Source organism: Ascidiella aspersa, chromosome 9, assembly GCF_963924565.1.
Source record: "Ascidiella aspersa chromosome 9, kaAscAspe10.2, whole genome shotgun sequence".
Taxonomy (NCBI): Eukaryota; Metazoa; Chordata; class Ascidiacea; order Phlebobranchia; family Ascidiidae; genus Ascidiella; species Ascidiella aspersa.
In genome coordinates, this window is record NC_139455.1 from 6911831 (window position 1) to 6930762 (window position 18932).

The following is an 18932-nucleotide window of genomic DNA, read 5'->3' on the forward strand; positions in this document are numbered from 1 at the left end:
TGAAGATCCTGGATAAAACGTTTAAGTATTGTTTCAATCATTATGTGGAACACATACGATATCAGAATAGATTTCTTCAAACAATGCAGCGAAAAACGATTGTTTTGTGATAACGGAGTGGTGGCATTGGCCCAAGGGCGTAAGTTCGACTCTATCTCAAGCAAACAGATTAAGAGCAGAAATCAGAAGTTAATTCAAATAGGAAAACATACAGGATGCCTGTAAGTACACCAAACTACGCATGGCTTCATTAAGAGAAATATAGCGCCAGGTTTTTTTCCAGCATTGATTAAACAAACTAAAATTCCTCGCTTAAGGAGTAAGTACCGTTTTTCACGACCGCCTGCTGCACTGTTTAGGGAAGAAATACAACGACATCATTCGTAGTGAAAAAAAAAAAAACGGTGCCGAGTGAAATTGATTTCAAAAAAGTGCGTCGGGACGGAAAAAGAAGGGGTGATTGAGGGCCTGCGCTGCGCTGATGCGAGTGTGCGGGTTCAGGTCGAGTAGCCGGGCGAGTAGGTCAAACGCCGAGTCGGGGATGTCCACGGCACGGAAGGCCCGGGAGCTTGTGACGTCATCATCGCTTTGTAGAGGTGATTGGGGCGAACTGGGTCTGCTACCCGTGTAATCGGTATTATGTCGTCGACGGGGAGATCTGCGGCTGTTCGGACCTGTATTGATTAAAAGATTGGGGTAATTTTGGGTAAAAGCGAAATGCGTTTGCGACAGGCAAAAATGTATAGGATAAAAAGAGATTGGGACAACAAGTTAAAGAGTTCGAAAGGTGTTTTGCGTGAAGAAAAGTTACAGTTCAGGTAAGAAATATGAAAATATTAGGCCAAAAGTTTAGTGCTATGTAGAGTATTGGTTCTCTATCCCGTTAATTTTCCCGGTGTTATGAAAAAAAATTATCTGCACCCTTTTTAAGTAATATAAAGGGACAACTCAAAGTTTGCAAAATAGTGCTAGAAAATTATTGTTTTATTCGTTTTATTTTTTACCAGGATAAAAATAAAAAGCGGTAAGACAACTATATTTTGGGATGGATTTTGTATCTTTGCTATTTGTATAAAAATGCGTAATTGTAGGCGTGGAAGAAAGTACTGAAGGTCGACCGATAAATTGGCAGATTTAAGATAAAAGTCGTACAAAGAGTAAAAGGTCCAATGGTTTGTTCACGGAAATCTCGTAAACATGGCTGTTGTGTAAGGCAATTTACCTTATTGCGTAATTCATTTGCGAAAAAGGAGTAAAATTGCTTTCGCTTTGCGGATTGTGTCAATCGAATTTATAGTCACTTTTTTGTTTGGAATAAAAGACAAGACTAAATGAGAATGGGATTTAAACATCACGTCATATTCTGAAAAAGGTACACTGGGTATACCTTTATCATTAGATAGATATAGACGCATGATGTTAACGTCTTTTGACGTTTAGCGGTCGTCATAAAGTGAAAAATGGGCATCGGTATCGAAAGACAACACGAAAAAGCAAAATCTAAAAAAAAACATTAAACCACGTTTTACGCCTGAAATCCCAAACCTTGCGCAACAAGCTGGTAAAATTTGATCATTAAATGTATCTCCTTCCGAACACCTAAATATCTAAATACCCTTATTCCCTGCGAGACATTTTTTCCCCAAGTAAACCGGAAAACGCAAAAATATACTATACAACAGTTACACACATAAAATATACACCATTCACACACACAAGCTTGAACGCTGAGGAAATTGCGGAAAGGTTCTAACGAGGTCAACCCACAACAAACCTTACGTGCTCAGTCCTCATTGGCATGTTACAAACACCATGTAAAAAATACAAACGAGTATATAAAATGTTATGTTTTATAAACTACACTAAAATATAATCGACGCAATGTAAAGTCCTCGCGAGTGGCAAGTTCGGATTAAGGCGTGTAGTGGTTGCGAACAAATACTGCGCATGATTTAAATGTATTTTTTTTTCGGGCGGCCAATTACTCGGCAATAACCTTCGACTAATCATTATTAGGTGCTACTTAGAAGTAATTGGGGACTAACGTGTAATGCCAGGGTGAAGCGATGCAATTTTCCTTAAAGGCGTTAAGTTGCAAAAGTAGCATTCCATAGTAAAACGCGCCAAGTACGTTATAGGTTTATCTTTAATCTAAAACTCAGCAAGGTTTCGCCACAGCGTAATTGTCAAACAATGGTACTAGAATTGCACTCACTATGCGGACAAAAAATCAGTTGGAGCAACAAACCCCGCGTTTCTATCATGTTTTCCTTTTTGGTTGTTGTTGTGTAGTGCAATTATGCAACAAAATTTTACCCACTGCTTTAAATGGCAGTTTTTCATAATGATAATTACTTGTAATTTAATTTTCCGATCACAATAAGGTTCCTCTAGCAAATAATTGTGCGATTAATTGCTGTTTTGTTACCAAAGGGTACAAACCAAACAAAAAAACGAAATAATTACTTAAAAGTCTACTCGGATTCAATATTCTGGAATCGTTAGTCTAGATTCGAAACGTGTTATTCTATACCACTTTGAGATTCCACCTAGAACCTCCCTAAAAGTGACTATAGTTTTAGACACTTGATATCGACTGAGCATCTAGCAGAAAACGGCAGGAATTTTTATTTGTCGGCCTATCTTACCTTTAAGCAAGGAACCGCTGTTCTGGTCGCAATCAGGTTCTGGTGATTTCTTGAGGCTCATCACTACACCCTTCAAGTCGTAGCCGTGGTAAGACGATGATATCGTGCACTTTTTGCCTGTTTGATTAATATGGGGTTTAATTTTCGATCACGGTTTTACGGAACAACAATTATATGATTACCCTTAATCGAAAGCAGTTCACAATATCCACAAAGTGGTAAACAACGTAAACATCAGATGTGTTAGAACCGAGTCGGAGCAAAGAGTCAAAGTCAATCGACGAATTGTATAAATATAATGCTAGTAGCGTATAGCGAACGAAATGTGTTTGTTAACAAATAAAAACTCAACTTTTGCTTTTATCCTTTAGCGCAAATTTACAAACGAGTCGTCACATTTAAATCACAAAACAATTCATATCTACACTTTGAAATGGGGATGTTCGATAATATCGGACCGTAGCCGATACACGGTGCCAACTGTAAGTATCGGACATCGGCGCTCGTCCGATACTAGAGTGAGTAGTGGTATCGGTCCTGATCCGAAACCAAATTAATACTGTGAATTTGCGATCAAACGCAGCAATTTCGACCAAAACTTTTAGCCTAATAACCTAAAACAATTAATTACTATTAAACCTTAAAATTTCATCTATGTTTAAGAATAGTAATGAATTTGTTTGGTATCGGATCGGACGCTATGCTTGATGTCGAAAATATTGGGTATCGGTATCGCGATAAAATGTCTAGTATCGGACGTACTTACTTTGAAAACAGATGAGCTTGACCAAAAAACAATAAAACAAAATTCTGGCAAAATGGCGAAACATGGCGATCCTTAAAACTTAAATGTTATTATACGCGTTTCGCTTAATGAGTTAAACCATACCAAATCAAGTTCCAAAATGTACTATTGATAAACAAAAATCTTTCATTTCGACTTTAACCCTTTGTCGCCAAAAGAAAAGAAAGCAATCGATAATGACCTCCTGAAAAGTATATAGGTATCGTTTTCCCGTCGCGAACTCACCGCAAATCTTGGCGACGTCCAGGACCCTTTTGTGGCCGAAGAGGGAAACGATTTGCGATAAGGACTCGACGTCGTTGGCGGGACGGAAGAAGGGACATCGGCCGGTTAGCAGGGAAAGGAAAATGACGCCGGCAGCCCAAATGTCGACGGCTGAAAGGAAAAACAAGCACCGAAAAATGAATAAGCGAATTATAAAAAAAAACATTAATAGAGAACTTTTGATTTTTTTTTCGGACAACCGCTGGCCGTAAAAGTCTACTTGTTAATACTCAGGGCTTACTCAAAAAAATTATACTGCAAATAGTTTTCTATTTAACCTCAATTAGGTTTATAGCGCAAATCAATTTTTCTGTAAATATACCAGGTATAGTTGAAAAGATCGTGTTGGTTCACAACACAAAAACGTAACAATTTTTGCGGTCCTTTCCATATTTGTATGCTTACAGAAATTTGCTTTTTGAACACAATGGAGTAGACAACAAAGAGTTTTATTTACTATTTAACTCTATTCATATAAAAAGTTTATTCCATTTTTTTTTAAATACACCAAGATTTTAACTCGCCCTTCATGGACCCCCTTTGACACCCCCCGACGCTCCTTGACGCTCCATGGACGCCAGTTAATAACATGGTTCGTGTCCTCGTTGGTTAAACTTGTGTTGGCGCAAACAAAACTGCAAGCTAGCCTTGATTCTCACCTGTGGTTTGCGCGTTGTAGCGAAGAAGTACTTCAGGGGCACGAAATCCCGCCGTTCCAGCACGGGGAGCTGCAAAACCTGGCCTGAAATCAAACGATTATATGATAAATTTGTTTTCTGGGGGGGGGGGGGGGTCCAATCTGTTTATCTGCAATCCCTTATTTATGTAAACAGCTTTCCGCAACCCTTTTACATTCGACATAATTTTCTATAAAACGTTATCAAGAAAAAATAAGTCTTGTAAGGCATAATCGCTTATTACTACGTTTACTTCTTTGTCAAAACAAGAATAGTTACAGATGACTTTTTAAAGGAAACGCACTTTACATAATAAAATGTTCATTTCAGATCCTCTATCAGACCCGACCCTCCAAAAAATTTCTGTTACTTAAACCCTCCATTTGAAAATAACTTCCCATCCCTGCTGTAGATGTAAGCGCAAAAGTGATTTAGGCCTTCTCGCTATCTGTAAAACCGACGGCCAGTGTTAAAAGCGCTGTAACCAGGCTGTAGGTTAGACTTTTAGCAGCCTTTCTTTGTATATGAATTAAATAGGGCAAAGTTGGATGACATAACTGACATTTCACTTAAAAAAACATATCGATTTCATCCGTTTATCTTCATGAAATGGAGTTACAGAACGAAACTTAAAAACAAAATGTCAAACAGTAATTTTTCCTCGCTCTATTTTTAATGTATTCCAGAAAGTTCATTTTTTGCAATAACTAAGAGCCAAATATAAATCGTTGGCATCAGTTAAAACATAAAGAGTTATATACCTTGCGAGGCATTTGTAGCAGACCGTGAGTTTTCCGTAGCAAGCGCACATCTTGTCGCTCGCCGTGGCGCTCTTCTTGTGCCCTGCCGGTGACGGAGCGTTCGGTGCCCGGCTGCCGTACTTCCGGATGTTGGGGAACACGTCGGCGATGGTGACTTTGCTCGTCTTCCTCGCTCCGAAGATGGGAGTCAAGGCGGAGGAGGAAGACACGGAGGACCGACGGTGAGGTTGTGGAAGCGGGGATGTGAAGGAGGAGAATTTGGGAGTCTTTAAAGAGGAGGAAATAGATCCAGTTAATCTTCCCGGAGTCGCGTTCTCCTCGTTTCCTGCTCTAGTCTTCCTCGGAGATTTCCTCTTCTGCTGCTCCTGGTGGCCAAGGAGCTTCTTCTCGTGGAGCCTCTTCACTTCTTCCTTCAGTGATCTGGGGCAGCTTTTCCTGGCGGGCGCGTTGGTGTTGATCTTGATTTCGGCCAGACACTTTCGCTTCGCTTTGGGCGAGCACGTCCCCGTTGAGTGGCGTGCCGAGTGATTACAGGAGCTCGTTGTTGTGGTCGGCGAGGGTCGTTTTATGCTCTGGCTGATGCTCAGCGGCTTACTCTTGTTGACTTCCTTTGGCTTCGGCTTTCCCTTGTCGCTTTTCTGATGTTCCTGAGCGAGGCCAAAATCGACCAGACCGCCCCTAAACAAAGAAGAGATCATCAGTGATGAAACACATGTATGAGGAGGTGTACGGTGAACCGAATATTTCTACTGTCAATGCGAATAGCTCCGTACATTAACTTTCGCGATGTTTTTGTTTACGAATTGGTTTGCTATTGGTGTGAGTTACTGTCATGTTCTATGAACAAACAGATGAGAGAAAGCAGTGTTTTAACCACTTTTAAAAATCACCACCCTTATGCGAGAAACGATTCTACAATATATATTCATATTTGTGAGGTGGTGTATATTTTGACAAACTTAGATTCAAGTTTTAATATTGATTAACATACCTTCTACAACAATGTAAGCTAAGTTATTGTTTGGCGCTGCCGCCATTTATAAAGCTAAAAAGGGGATATCGAATGGCATTTTATCAGGTTCAATGAATATGCTAGAAAAACCAATGGATGAATTTTTTTTTAAAAACGATGAGAAAATAACAATATGAAAGATTTCGTGAGTTTAGCTCAGTGGTTCTTAACCGGGGTGCCGCAGCTATTTATTATTTTTTAGGGGTGCCGTAAGCCTTAAAAGGTTGAGAATCACTGGTTTGGCTCTAACTTTGCGATCTTGTGTTTTAATGATATGGATCCGTTTTAAAATTGGCCAGTGGGACTCTAAAAAGGCTGATCCTAGTTTATAATTTGCATGCGTGCATAAATTACTTTCATACGTTTTGGTTTTAAGGTCGAACAGGAAGTTGTTTGGCTTCACGTCCCTGTGTATGACGTTGAAGCTGTGCACCCTGTGCAGGGAGAGCATGAGTTGCCACATGTAGTCGCGCACATCGCCTATGCTCATCAGGTTCAGGATGTCCTGTGGAAAAGTAACATCACGTTTAAAAGGGCTTGTAGCTAGCACACTGGCAGGGCAAAGGGAAGGCCTGGTGTAAATTAATATGGAGAATTAGTGCTTTATTTAAAAAAAAATTTAGTGAGCCCTAGGTTTAACAGTTTAAATGATAACATTTTTTGTTGTCTGGATGGGCACATATTTGGTATTTAAAGCAATGTGTATTGGGTTTGTTTCGTATTAAGTTTCCCATTAGCATTTTAAACAGAAAAAATATAGATGTAACAGTTTGTATGAAAAACTTGCACGGCCTCTAGCAGTCCACGACTCGTGGACCCCAGCTTAGGGAGCTCTGCCCTATATTACCATGTTTATAAGTTTAAAAAAACAACAGTTTACCTTACTTAAAACTGATTAAAAATGATAAATTATAACAAATGCAAATTAACAACATTTTTCACACAAAAATGATTTTATACCATTATCTCAAAAAGTTATTTTTACTTTATTATAGTGCATATTTTCGCTTATATATTTATTTATTTAATTGGGTCAACAGCTAAAACAAACTAGGTTTAGTTTTCCTAAAAACTTAAAAGTTGTATTGTATACAGACAGTATCTGTTTTGTAATTGTATTGTAACATAATCATGCAACATTTACACACCAAGCACCTAGAATTAATTTGCTTCAATATCAAAACAATTATTAATTATTTATAAGAAACCTTTGTATTACCATAAATTTTGAATGCTTGATGTATGGCATTATGATCACCACCTCTCCGTTGTGCCTAATGCAGCCCTCGATGCCAACAACATGTTGTGCACCTCTGAAATATGTAAATTAAATTTAACTCACCCTACTAACATTAAAACTAGCATGCAACTGGAGCATATTTTGAATCTGTGCCTTGCAATTAATCTCTTTATAAATTTTCAATGATTTTAAATTTTTATCAGATAAAAAGTCATAAAATTTACACTGAGCATTTTAAAACATAGGTAGGCACTACTTTTTAAAAAAGGATAAGGTGAATAGAGGAGTTACACTAGTACACTCAGATAAATCTGTGAGAAAATAATAAATTTTACCCGATCTCCTTTAAGCACTTGACCTCACTCTCAATTCTTTTGGGGTGTGAAGTTGAAAATATGTGTTTCAGTGCATACATAGGACTGTCCTCACCAAGATGTTTCAGCGTAGCAAGATACACATTGCTAAATGTACCTGGAAAGTTCAAAAAATCGGTTTATGCTAAGCCCAACAACAAAGGCCTACTTAAATATCTGGAAATCTACACACCCGTGTATTTTGCAATCTACACACCCTTGTATTTTGCAGTTAAATGACCAACTGCATGCATAAAATTGTTTGTGGACCGCTGAAGAAATGCACTCAGCATATATATATATATATATATAATTTAACTGGTGAATGACAAAAAATAGACCACATCATACACAGACATGTGTATAAATATTAAGATATTTCCCTAATCATACTTTGCTTACATGAAAATCTTTTAGGAGCCATTTTTAACATTTATAAACAAGTTTGTGTCATGTCACCTAGCTAAACACTACGATGTGCGATGGTAAACAAAACCATGCATTAACAAGAATATTTTTGTTTGTCAGTTACCTGAACCAATTAACTTTTTCATGTTGAAATGAGTCCCGACTTGTGGTACGCTCGTTAGTAAAGTAGAAAATTCATCAGATTTTGGTGTAGTTTTTGATTTCTTGTGTTTCTTTTTAGCTTGACCCTTTTCTTGTTTGGAACTTTTGCCGGGGCTCGCTTGAATCCAAGCAAGGGAGCTTTCATCGTGAAAGTCTAAAGTTCAACAGAATAGTTAAACGCTGAAATCAAACTATGTTTTGTATGTACAGTTCAAATTTTTGGAGTGTCTAATACAGTGGTTCCCAAACATTTTTTGGCTCGCAGCACACTAAAAATTCTTAACCATTTCACAGTACACTTTTAATAGAACAACAATAGAGCAATTTTACAATCGGCCTTAAAACATGACACTATTTGTAAATGTCTCAAAGTTATTAATTCGTAGTGAATAGTGTGTATTTAAGTCTAAAATGCTTGCGTGTATGCCTATTGGTAAAACAAATACTCTTATTTACAAAAAGTTCGCGGCACACTTGACAATCTCTCGAGGCACACTAGTGTGCCGCGGCACACAGCTTGGGATTCACTGGTTCAATATCTTTCAAAAGTACTGACACTTTTGACGCTTTAAAAAATTGCAATTTTGGGAAAAAGGGGTACTTTGTAAAAAGCGGACCTTTTTGTATTTTGGGTTTAAATTAAAAACATAAATAAACTACCCATGAAAAATCAAATATTATACACTATGACAACAAATTTAGGAAACGTTATGCACAAACCAGTAACTGTGGCGATTTATTGCGAGCCTTAATTTTTTTAAATAAATTTTGCACCAAACTGGAATGCAATCCGTTTTTTTGCTATACATTTGATGTGATCAGATACACTATTCAAAAATGTTTTCATACTTCACATTTTTAGATTAACAGCAAGGTTAAATGATAAATAGATTGTATCACATGAAACCTGAACACACATATGTGTGTTTACAACTGAAATCTAGAGTCTGCAATGGCTTTCGGTGTAGATTGTATCAATCAGAATTTATCTTCAAGGTAGAGTCCACTAAAAAGATAGTTTTATGTAAAACTTAATTATACCTTCCAACTTTGGTAGATAAGAATTAGATGTGGTGTCGTTGTTGTTGAGCTGCATTCCAGGTTCAATAACGTCAACCATGATAAAAGGTTATTTAAAAAATTAAAAATAAAATCTAAAAAGGCTTTTACCAGTAAAATCTACAAATAAAATAAATGTTTTAGGTCAAACTACTTAAGTATTTACATTTAAGGTCATCTACCTCCTTTTGTACAACTTAAAATCTGTCATACATCTAAAACACAGCCTTCAACTGAGCTCATTTACAGTTTGTGTATACAGCGGATTCTAAAATGTGACAGGATACGGATACTAAAGTCAAGAGACCGCCAGCAGATAATTACCGGTAACTCGTATGGCGCTAAGTTTCAGAGGAACGGCTCTAGTTCGGTCGGCCATTATCGCACCATTGCTAGACGACTTACAGCTTATTGGTTCCCTAAACGCAGCAGAAACTACAGTCCAGAAGCCCTAACAAAGGGATTTCACAACACCAGGAACCTTCGATCGCCTTCCATCTGTCAGTACTACACACAGCTTCGGCCTTCGGTAATCTTTCTACTACACCGGTTCCCCTTTTTCCTTTTTTCTCTCGTTTAATTCCCGCCTCATGAAGTCATCGTTCAGCGCGCCAAACGAATCGGTTTCCTCGCCAAGTTAAAAGCGTCTTTCTCATCACAGTACTTGAAATATATCGATAAGGTAAAATACTGCGGCAAAAACGGTAAAATAAAAATTCCCTTGTTTTAAGATTCCGAATTGCCCTCAATCATCGCCTGAAAAATGCAAAATATTGCAGTAGAGAAAAACAGCTTAATTATAATGGCCGCCATTCTGTGTCTGTACAAAGAGAGACTCTTTGGTCTGTATAACAGATAAAAAACTAGGCTTACTCACTTAGCAAAAAAAATGGGAAAGAAACTAAATGAAATCTAAAAAGGAGACAATTTGACCAATGATACTATGCAAAATATGACAGTTATTTAAGCTGTAGGCAACATACCCAACAATTGGGGTATTTATGATGTATATTAAATAGCCCTAGCACAGCGGTTCTCAATCTTTTATGCTCCGTGGCCCCCTTTGATAAGCTCTCAACCCTCGTGGCCCCCTCTGCTTATAATAAATATTCAACATTGTATTTACGTTTTTCACTTGTTTTACTTCTCCACGTTAGTAACGATTCAGCCATTAAACGAAGTTCAACGAATGATTAACTTTTTAAATAACTTCAACTTAAAGGTGTTGTTTAAATTAGAGTACATAACTACACGAAAAATGCACAAGAACATAAAACATAATAGATACACGAAAATGTTCTTAAAACTTCTATTTTGCCCATACATTGAATGCAATGCAAAACAATGTTGTGTTTTAGCCTACTTATACTTTATCTGAAATGTGATTTGTTAATAAGGCAATATATATATTATGCTGCAAAAAATACAAAGTAATTACTACCATTGATGTGTTGCTATTACGTGACAATTACGCTGTGCATAACCTCGCTGAATATTGGCCTAAAGTTGACCTTGAGTAACCCCGCAGATAACTTTGCGCGTTTTACGACGGAATGTTTGTTTTGCAACTAAACGCCCTTTAAGGAAATCTCTGTACCGGTACCTGGCATTACACGTTAGTTTTACACGTTACCCAACAGCATTGACGCTTTTGCTCAGGCGAAAGTTATCGGCCAGTAATAGAACGCCCGAAAAAACGCAAACCACGCATATATGGTTTCACTAGAAGCAGCACAGTACTTGTTTCGCCACAGCGATAAGCGGCGTTCATGCATACTTTTTCGCGAGTAAAGTTCCAATTACCCAACATGAACAGCAGAAGTTTTTTTAATACCGATGGCCAAGCTATAGAGAGTTATGCCCGTGGTCTCCCAATCAACGCTCCGTGGCCCCCATGGGGGTGAGGGCCACGGTTGAGAAACCCTGCCCTACCAGTTTTTGTTTTCTCATTTGAGTATCAATAGCGACCAATAAGTCGATAGTAAAAGTAATCTGCTAAACTAAAAAATTTTTACTCTTCAGAGAGCATTTTAAGCGAAATCAATAACCAACGCGAATGGTTGTTTCGAAAGTGACATTCTATAGGCATTTATTATTTGACGGAATATTTGACGTGGGTAGCAATAAGCTAATAGGCACGGAAACAGCATAAACATACTTGGAAAAACGAACAGCATGCCATAGTTTGTAAGATTTACCCGGCTAATAAAGTAATTGGAAAAGATTTAGGTAATAAATCGTGCAAATAAGCGAAAACTATGAAAGTTAAATTTACCAACAGCATAGCCTACAATAGTGACAAGCACAAAAATTATAAAACACGTGATGGATGTTATTTTCCAGTGATGTAAACAAGTGTATTTAAACTGACCTAACGTCCCAGTCAAGTCATAATTAGAGCAAGTCAAGTCTTTGTCATTAAAATTTAACGTTGAACTATTAAAGTTATTTAAATAGATTTGACACCAAAACGAACATATAGCAAGCTTTTGTTTTCCAAATCGAGATAAATGACCCCATTTTACAAAAAATAATTCTTAATGAAAATATTTTTTAAGCTTGTCCAAAATTTGTCATAAAGACTTATGTCAAGTTAAGTCATTTGTTTGAAAGACTCTATAGTCATGTCATTACAACACTGTTGTTTTCCCTTATATCCCTTTACACTCTATTTTGCATTTTTGGACTAGCTAACATTTGACAGAACCTGCCGGCAATCGGATATAACGACGGTATTTTCAAATTACAAAAACAACGGCTCGGCCACAATTATTACACGCGATATTTTGATGACAAGAAACGTAAAGAGCTTGTCGCTAAAATTAAGGACAAACCAACACTTTTTGGTTTAAAGCAGTTTTTCTCAACCTTTTTCGCGCAACGACCCGAATAACTAAAGTATATAGCCTAAGTGGGCCATTTCCCATTTCCCTTAACTATACTTTTTTGCAAGCGACCCATTGGTTAAAAACTGGTTTAAAAGAATAAACTACAAAGTCATATATTGACTCGTTGACGAAACACGGCCGAATAGACCTACGTTCAATATTTTGGTCTGCAGAACATCAAGAATAACTAATGAGTTATGAAAATAGTACCAGCCATCATTTTCTTTTTTTACCAGGCTATACCTTGTCATCTCGTTGAATGTATTGAACGATAAACATTATTCTCCGAAAGAAAAATAGAAAGGACTTTATTCCACTTTCAAACCCAAAAGTACCACCATACTTTTGGGCCTTAAAAGGTTGATTTAGGCCGTTACCGGAACTCACGCTAAAGTAACTGTTAATGCTTTTATTTCTTGAATACAAAGCTACACTGCAACCACGAAGATAAAACAAATAACAGCAGATATGTTGTTGAACATTTAAACCGAAAATTGAAGATAGGCTACAATAATTTCTAACGCACTTGTACAAGGTATTTACATTATCATAACGTAAATATGTCATAATTATTCTTTAAAACAACATTTTCGACAACCCAAATTCTAAAAGTGCTTTGTACAACGTCGATTAAAGAAAAGGTATCCACCAAAAATAAAATTAAATAAATATTTACAGGAGATCACCAACCGTCAAAAAGACCTGTTTAGCAGTTATGAAAAAAAAGTATTCAAAATTTGCAAACTTGTATCAATGAAAAATAAAGTGTACAAACAGCGGAAAGTACACCGTACCACTCTGCAAAATACTTCAGAGCAGAATGGCAGTTCTCATCTCTTCCCAAAACACTTCCTCGTCTTCCCCAGGACCCGGATACTGCACTACGCTGTAGGGATGCTTTCTGGCTCTGTACTTGGCGAAGGAACTGCCACCGACCCCGGGCTCGTAGTTGACCATCACACAGCGATCGCGAGTCCCCGAGTACGCCCAGTCTTCCAGCACTGAGATCACGTACTTGCACTTGCGAGACGCGCCGAAGCCGTTGGACATGATCACGATGGTCTTTCGACTGGCCTGCATTCGCAAAAGCAACTGGTTGAGCGGCGTAGGCCCACAGAAGTCGCTCTGGCCGATGACGCCGATCCGCAAGGGCGGGTTGCCGCCTTGCAGCTTTCCTACAAGGCGGTCGTCCAGCCAGTCAGAGATAGGCGTGTTGCAAGTGTCATAAACAACGAAACCGTGATATGAGTAGGTCGTGTCACCGTTATCAAGATTGCCGTTTTGGGCAGAAGTTTCCTCTATGGACTCCCTCTCGTGCCGTTTCCTTATGTTGCCGTGAACCATCTTTGCAAAAATTACTTTAAACCACTTGCTGAATCCTACCGATCCCACAATAAACAGAACCAAATTGATCGAGAAGAAAATTGTCAGGTTGAGTAACGCCATGTTGGTTTGACAAAAATAAGAGAGACTGTAGCTAAAAATGGTTTCAAGCTTTCCGTCTGTCGTGTAGCAAACAAGGCATCCACCGAAATATTCGAACATCTGGTTCGGACAGAAAGGTAAGAAACCCTTAACATACAAGTGATCAAATGTGCCAGACCGTATCAGCCATCCAAAGTTGTCACTCATGCTGCAATGACATGCCATCACGTTTCCACGTAAATCCAAGAGCGACAACTGGGTTAAAAGCTGTTTTGAGTATGTAATGGGCGACAAATCCTCCAACTTGTTAAAGGAAATATCAAGATAGTGCAATTTTGGTAAGTTAAACGAACCCGGAGCTACTGATCGAATCATGTTGTGTGGAATGGAGAGAACTTCGAGTTGAGAACAGCACCATACAAGGCTCGTGTTTAGAGTTTGTATAAAGTTCCGATCGAGAAGAAGTTTAGTCAAGTTCGGCAACTCGCGAAGTGCGACGTACGGAAACCATTCCAAACCGTTTCGACTGAGGTCTAATAGAGTGATTGATGGGGTGCCTTTAAAAAAATTGTCACCAATTCTCCATCTTAAAAGAGCATTTTGCATCGTCAGTGCAACGATCCTTGGAAACATGGCGTACGTATAGTCGTTACGCAATGAATCAAATCGTGGAAATGCAGTTCCGGATATATCAAGCTTTCTAACATTTTCGAAAGTGATATTGCGCGCTAAATACCATTTCAATAGGTGATAGATCCCACTGTCACCACCCCCTATTTTTAAATATGATTGACCCTTTATAGCAGTTAAAAATTCTAAACTCATATCAGGATCATAGAAAGATCCAAAGATGGCAATGTCGACACTTGATAAACGTTTGAATGCCAACGGAAATATCATTCGAATTGGATTATAACTCAAGTTAACCGATCTTAGATTACAAAGCGACGAAAATGTGTTGTTTCCAATGTAACTTATTTTGTTGTTACTGAGATCGAGAAAAGTAACAAATGTGCTTGCGCCAAAGGTCCGATTTTCCAATCTAGCTATGGAGTTTCTATGCAATGTGATTAAGTTGTTGTAGTTTCCACTAACTGATAAATCAGTACCGTTACCTTTGCGTTTAACTTCAATTCGACTTTCACTGTAATAGATAGACGAAATTTCGTTATAAGACAAATCAATGCTTTCCAAATGGATCAATTCATCTAAAGCTCTCATGTCGAACTGTGTAATACCACTACCTCCCAAATAAAGGTTTTTGAAATAAGGGAGGTTGGCCAGAGCTACAAAACTTTGGGCGGTGACTTTCCTGTATCGAATTGCATACATGGCGAATTTATCCACATCTTTTTCGTCATATGTCATTCCAAGACTCAACGTAAGAAGTGCTGGGAAGCTCTGATACGCACCTCCCAGCATTAGTTCTTCATTTTCGGGTGGTGTGGGGTAATAAGAGAAATTTTGACAACGATTATTTGCTGCAAGGTAAATTTTTTTTAGATATGGTAGACTTGGCACCATCGTCGGGTTTAACGTTAGAAATTTAAAGCAATTGAAAGAAAGATACAAAGATCTAAGTGCTTTATTTTTCGCAAGGAAGTTTTTCGGCAGGCTAGTTAGCATGTTAGCAGATAAATCAAGTGCTTCCAAACGTTTTAAATTGTCCAATGAGCCCGACTGGATTTCCAAAGGTAGAAAATCGTAACTGGATGTCCAGCCTAAACCTAAATAAACGAGGTTCGGTGATACGATGAAATCATCTCTGTCTAATTGATGTATGGGATTTCCTGTCAAGACAATACACTCCATGCTTTCGACGAAGAGAAATTTCGGCAACGATTTTAAGTTGTTAAAGGAAATGTCGAGGTAACGGGGTTTGCTGTACTTAAAAGGTTTTCCAGTGACGATAAACTTCCTTGGGCACAGGCTGACAGGCTTCGTTTGTACGCAGTTCGATTGTAACAAAACTACGTCAAGACTCGTAAGAACGGAAAGCTGCTGTTCGCTAATTGGTACCATGAATGTGTTGCTCAGCACCAGCACTTCGAGGGAAGGTGGCAAGTTTTCTGGCAACGTAAGCATGGAGTTGTGATTAAGGTCGAGATATTTAAGCCTGGTCAAACGGGAAAAAGCAAGGGGGTGAAATTCCATATGCCCGGCACATTGCGGTTGGGCAATCTTTGTTTGGGTTTGGCAGTTTACACTCAAGTCCAGGGCTATGAGCGAACGATACCTTGACAAGTCATCGGCGCCGACGTACCTTATCAGGTTGCCGTAAAATACCAGTATTTCAACGTTGGGATCGAGAAGCTTCGGTATTTGTTGAATTCCTCGTTGGTGGCAACTAATAAGAGGAGATGGATATTTTGCCCAGTTTGGAAATTTGATTTGTTCGAATGCCTTCTTCGCGGCAAACCCAATTGCATGTTGAAATGAGCGGTTGGTCAGAGGGCTGCATTGATATTTGCCAAACTGAATCGTTTTCGATTTGTTGTCACTCGCAATAGGCGATATAAAACAATTGATAAATATACACAAAAAAACTAAGATCTGGTTCATTTTTAAACAACGCCACCTGTATAAATGAGATAACAACAATAACTTTGTTTACAACTCCAGGTTTTAAACTGCTAAAGCAGATTGGCGGCATTGTTTGCATAAAAATGCATTTCAGCCAAAAGTAAATTTAGTTTTAATAGTCTTTATCAAAGTTTTAGAATTTTTCAAAACTTATGAGAAGACCCTTTACAATGGTTAAACCTTTATCTAGTCGCGGGCCAAACCTCAGAAAGGTCTTTGCGGAAAGTTAAATTTAAACTGTGTAGACTTTACGCATCTTATTGTAATTATAAGAACCGCAACGACTGTCAATCAGAGATTCCGGTATGCTATAGCAAAAAGGAAGCGAAATTTGCCTATTTCGGTCACGTTTTAGCGACACAAAGAGATGCGAGGTCATGTACAGCACGTTTTGAAACTAACCTGTGAATAACACCGCCAGTCCGCCACGTATTCAACGAATACACTTGCGAAAACGACTATACTATATAAGCCTAATAAGTCCACCATTGCGAAATAAGGAACGAAGTATACTTTACACTTACAGTGTTCATGTAACTCGATTGCTTATCTAATCTCAAACCTAAGCTTGAAATACAACTCAAAAAATTCTGATAAACTTCTAAGGTTAACCCATAACCATCAACGGACAAAAGCTACAGAGTCGGAGTCGCACTCGGGACCCGAGGAAGGCTACGTTAAGACTATACTCGAATCCTGTCTGTCGTGTAGCCTACCTGCGCAGCAACAAAAAACGACGAGGCCTCAAATTGTAAATGTGAAACATTTAGTGAAATAATTCCAACTAAGTATTTTGGGTGTTTTAAAGGAGTTATGATCCCTTCATGAGTAAATTGCTGTATAGTGTATATCCATTATCCACCCTATTTTAGTTGCGTGAATGGGTGGAATGCAGACTGTCGAGTCAAAGCCGGGTTTGGAACTCGAATAACATCATCATCGAAATTTGACACATCTCGAAATAAGGCCAAAATAGGAACATTCCAAAAGTCAATATAGTCGGAATAATATCTGAATCAGAATAAAACTTAAACGGCCAGAACAAGATTTAAACATCCTTTTACTTAACCCAAACCCCTACCCTAACTTGATAACTATAACTAAACCAATAGTTTCACCCCTAACCCATATACCAACCCCAGCCATTACCCACCCCAAACATTAAACGGAGCCAAAAAGACCAATGACAGAACGACCGAGGCGAGAAATAGAAGCCGTATATGCTTAGGTTGGACGTAGATAAATGAAAAATATTCGTTAAAATTAAAAAAGTGAGATATGATTACTAACACTTGACCCACCTGAACCCAAACGCTAACCCGAATCCAAACCCAAATAATGTGCGTTAATTTAATAATTATCCGAACGCTGGAAAAAAAAGCCCAAACTCGGGTGGGCATAGCCTATATAGTTCATCGTCCATTGTATAAAGGATTTTTACGTCACAAATTGAGGTATTGGGGCCTGAAGCGTTATAACTTATAATTTGAGGCAAGCGGATTTAATTACAAGTCTCATTAAACTAATTTGCCTCGGCAATCAACCTCGCTATTGCTTCAATAAGTTTTGGTGTTGTCTGATTACAATTCCACACAGTTTGTGTTGGCTATTATGGGCAAACCGGCTAATGCCGGCAAGCACAACCACTCGCTGTCTTGACACGACTAGACTGGATTGGTTCAACAGCAGAACAACTTGTAAATTGATCCTGAGAACTGGACATTTTTATTTTGTAAGCAATCCTTTTTATACACAAAGCAGCAATGACACGGCAAATTGTTACATTATCTAATAGTAATTTCGTCACACGGGTGTTGGCTTATCGCCTTTCTTTCTCAACTTATCTCCTACAAGGAAGTTAGAATCTGTTCATATTAGTACACGAAAGCGGCTTCTCTAACTGTAAACACAATTTCGAATCATTGTTTTGGGATGCGGCTAATGTGCCAATTCTCAAAGCGGCGATTTAAGGTCGCACATTCGCTGACAATATAAGGAAGGATATGCGTCAGTTTTGTTATTCGTCATCTGTGAACAAGTGGCCGAACTGTTTCGCAAGGCACTGGCAATTTACCGGAAGTTTTCACTAAAAACGCACACAGTAGCAATTCGTCAACATTACATTTTCGAGTTTAGACACATAAAGCTCTTTGATAAATAGATATATTATTACAATTTTGATAAATATACAACAGGATGTTTTTGGTAAGGATGCGTTATGACAATTTTGATAATTAGACAAGAAATAATAAAGGGGCGTATGTTTTTGTTGTTCGTTAATTACTTAAAACGATTAATTAAACATGTAAAAATGGCCACTGCCACCACAAATTATTAAATTAACGCACATTATTTGGGTTAGGGTGCTGGTTAACGTTTGGGTTCGGGTTGGTCAAGTATTATTGAAATCTTCTTATCCACATTTGTTAAGTCAAATTAGTGCATTGTCCAAGACCTCAAAGTCTAAAAGTCGGACTTTTTGATCCTTTGAATGCACTAATTGTCGCAGACCTTTTTGCTTGGAAATGCACTAATTTCTGACGGATGGGGTGCAACATCCATTCGGTAAATTAATAGTAGGTCGAAAAATAGGTAGAGATAGTGGTGACAAACACTTAGGTTGGACTGATTGCATCCTAAATGATAA

The 18932-nt window shown here is 38.2% G+C and overlaps 2 protein-coding genes across 2 annotated transcripts; both read right to left on the reverse strand.

The window, feature by feature from the left end:
• Positions 1 to 412: 412 nt before the first annotated feature.
• On the reverse strand, positions 413 to 9509 carry LOC146132115 (cell division cycle 7-related protein kinase-like). Its single transcript, XM_083397285.1, has 10 exons — positions 9372 to 9509; positions 8293 to 8484; positions 7743 to 7878; positions 7387 to 7480; positions 6530 to 6672; positions 5156 to 5833; positions 4377 to 4459; positions 3679 to 3828; positions 2649 to 2765; positions 413 to 674 (listed from the first exon to the last, which is right to left on the reverse strand). The coding sequence occupies exons 1-10, from the start codon at positions 9448 to 9450 to the stop codon at positions 424 to 426; spliced, it is 1923 nt and encodes a 640-aa protein (XP_083253411.1). The 5' UTR covers positions 9451 to 9509; the 3' UTR covers positions 413 to 423.
• Positions 9510 to 13087: 3578 nt separating this feature from the next.
• On the reverse strand, positions 13088 to 14335 carry LOC146132116 (toll-like receptor 7). The gene has a single exon (XM_083397214.1). It carries the CDS (start codon positions 14333 to 14335, stop codon positions 13088 to 13090), a length of 1248 nt encoding a protein of 415 aa, XP_083253340.1.
• Positions 14336 to 18932: the final 4597 nt, after the last annotated feature.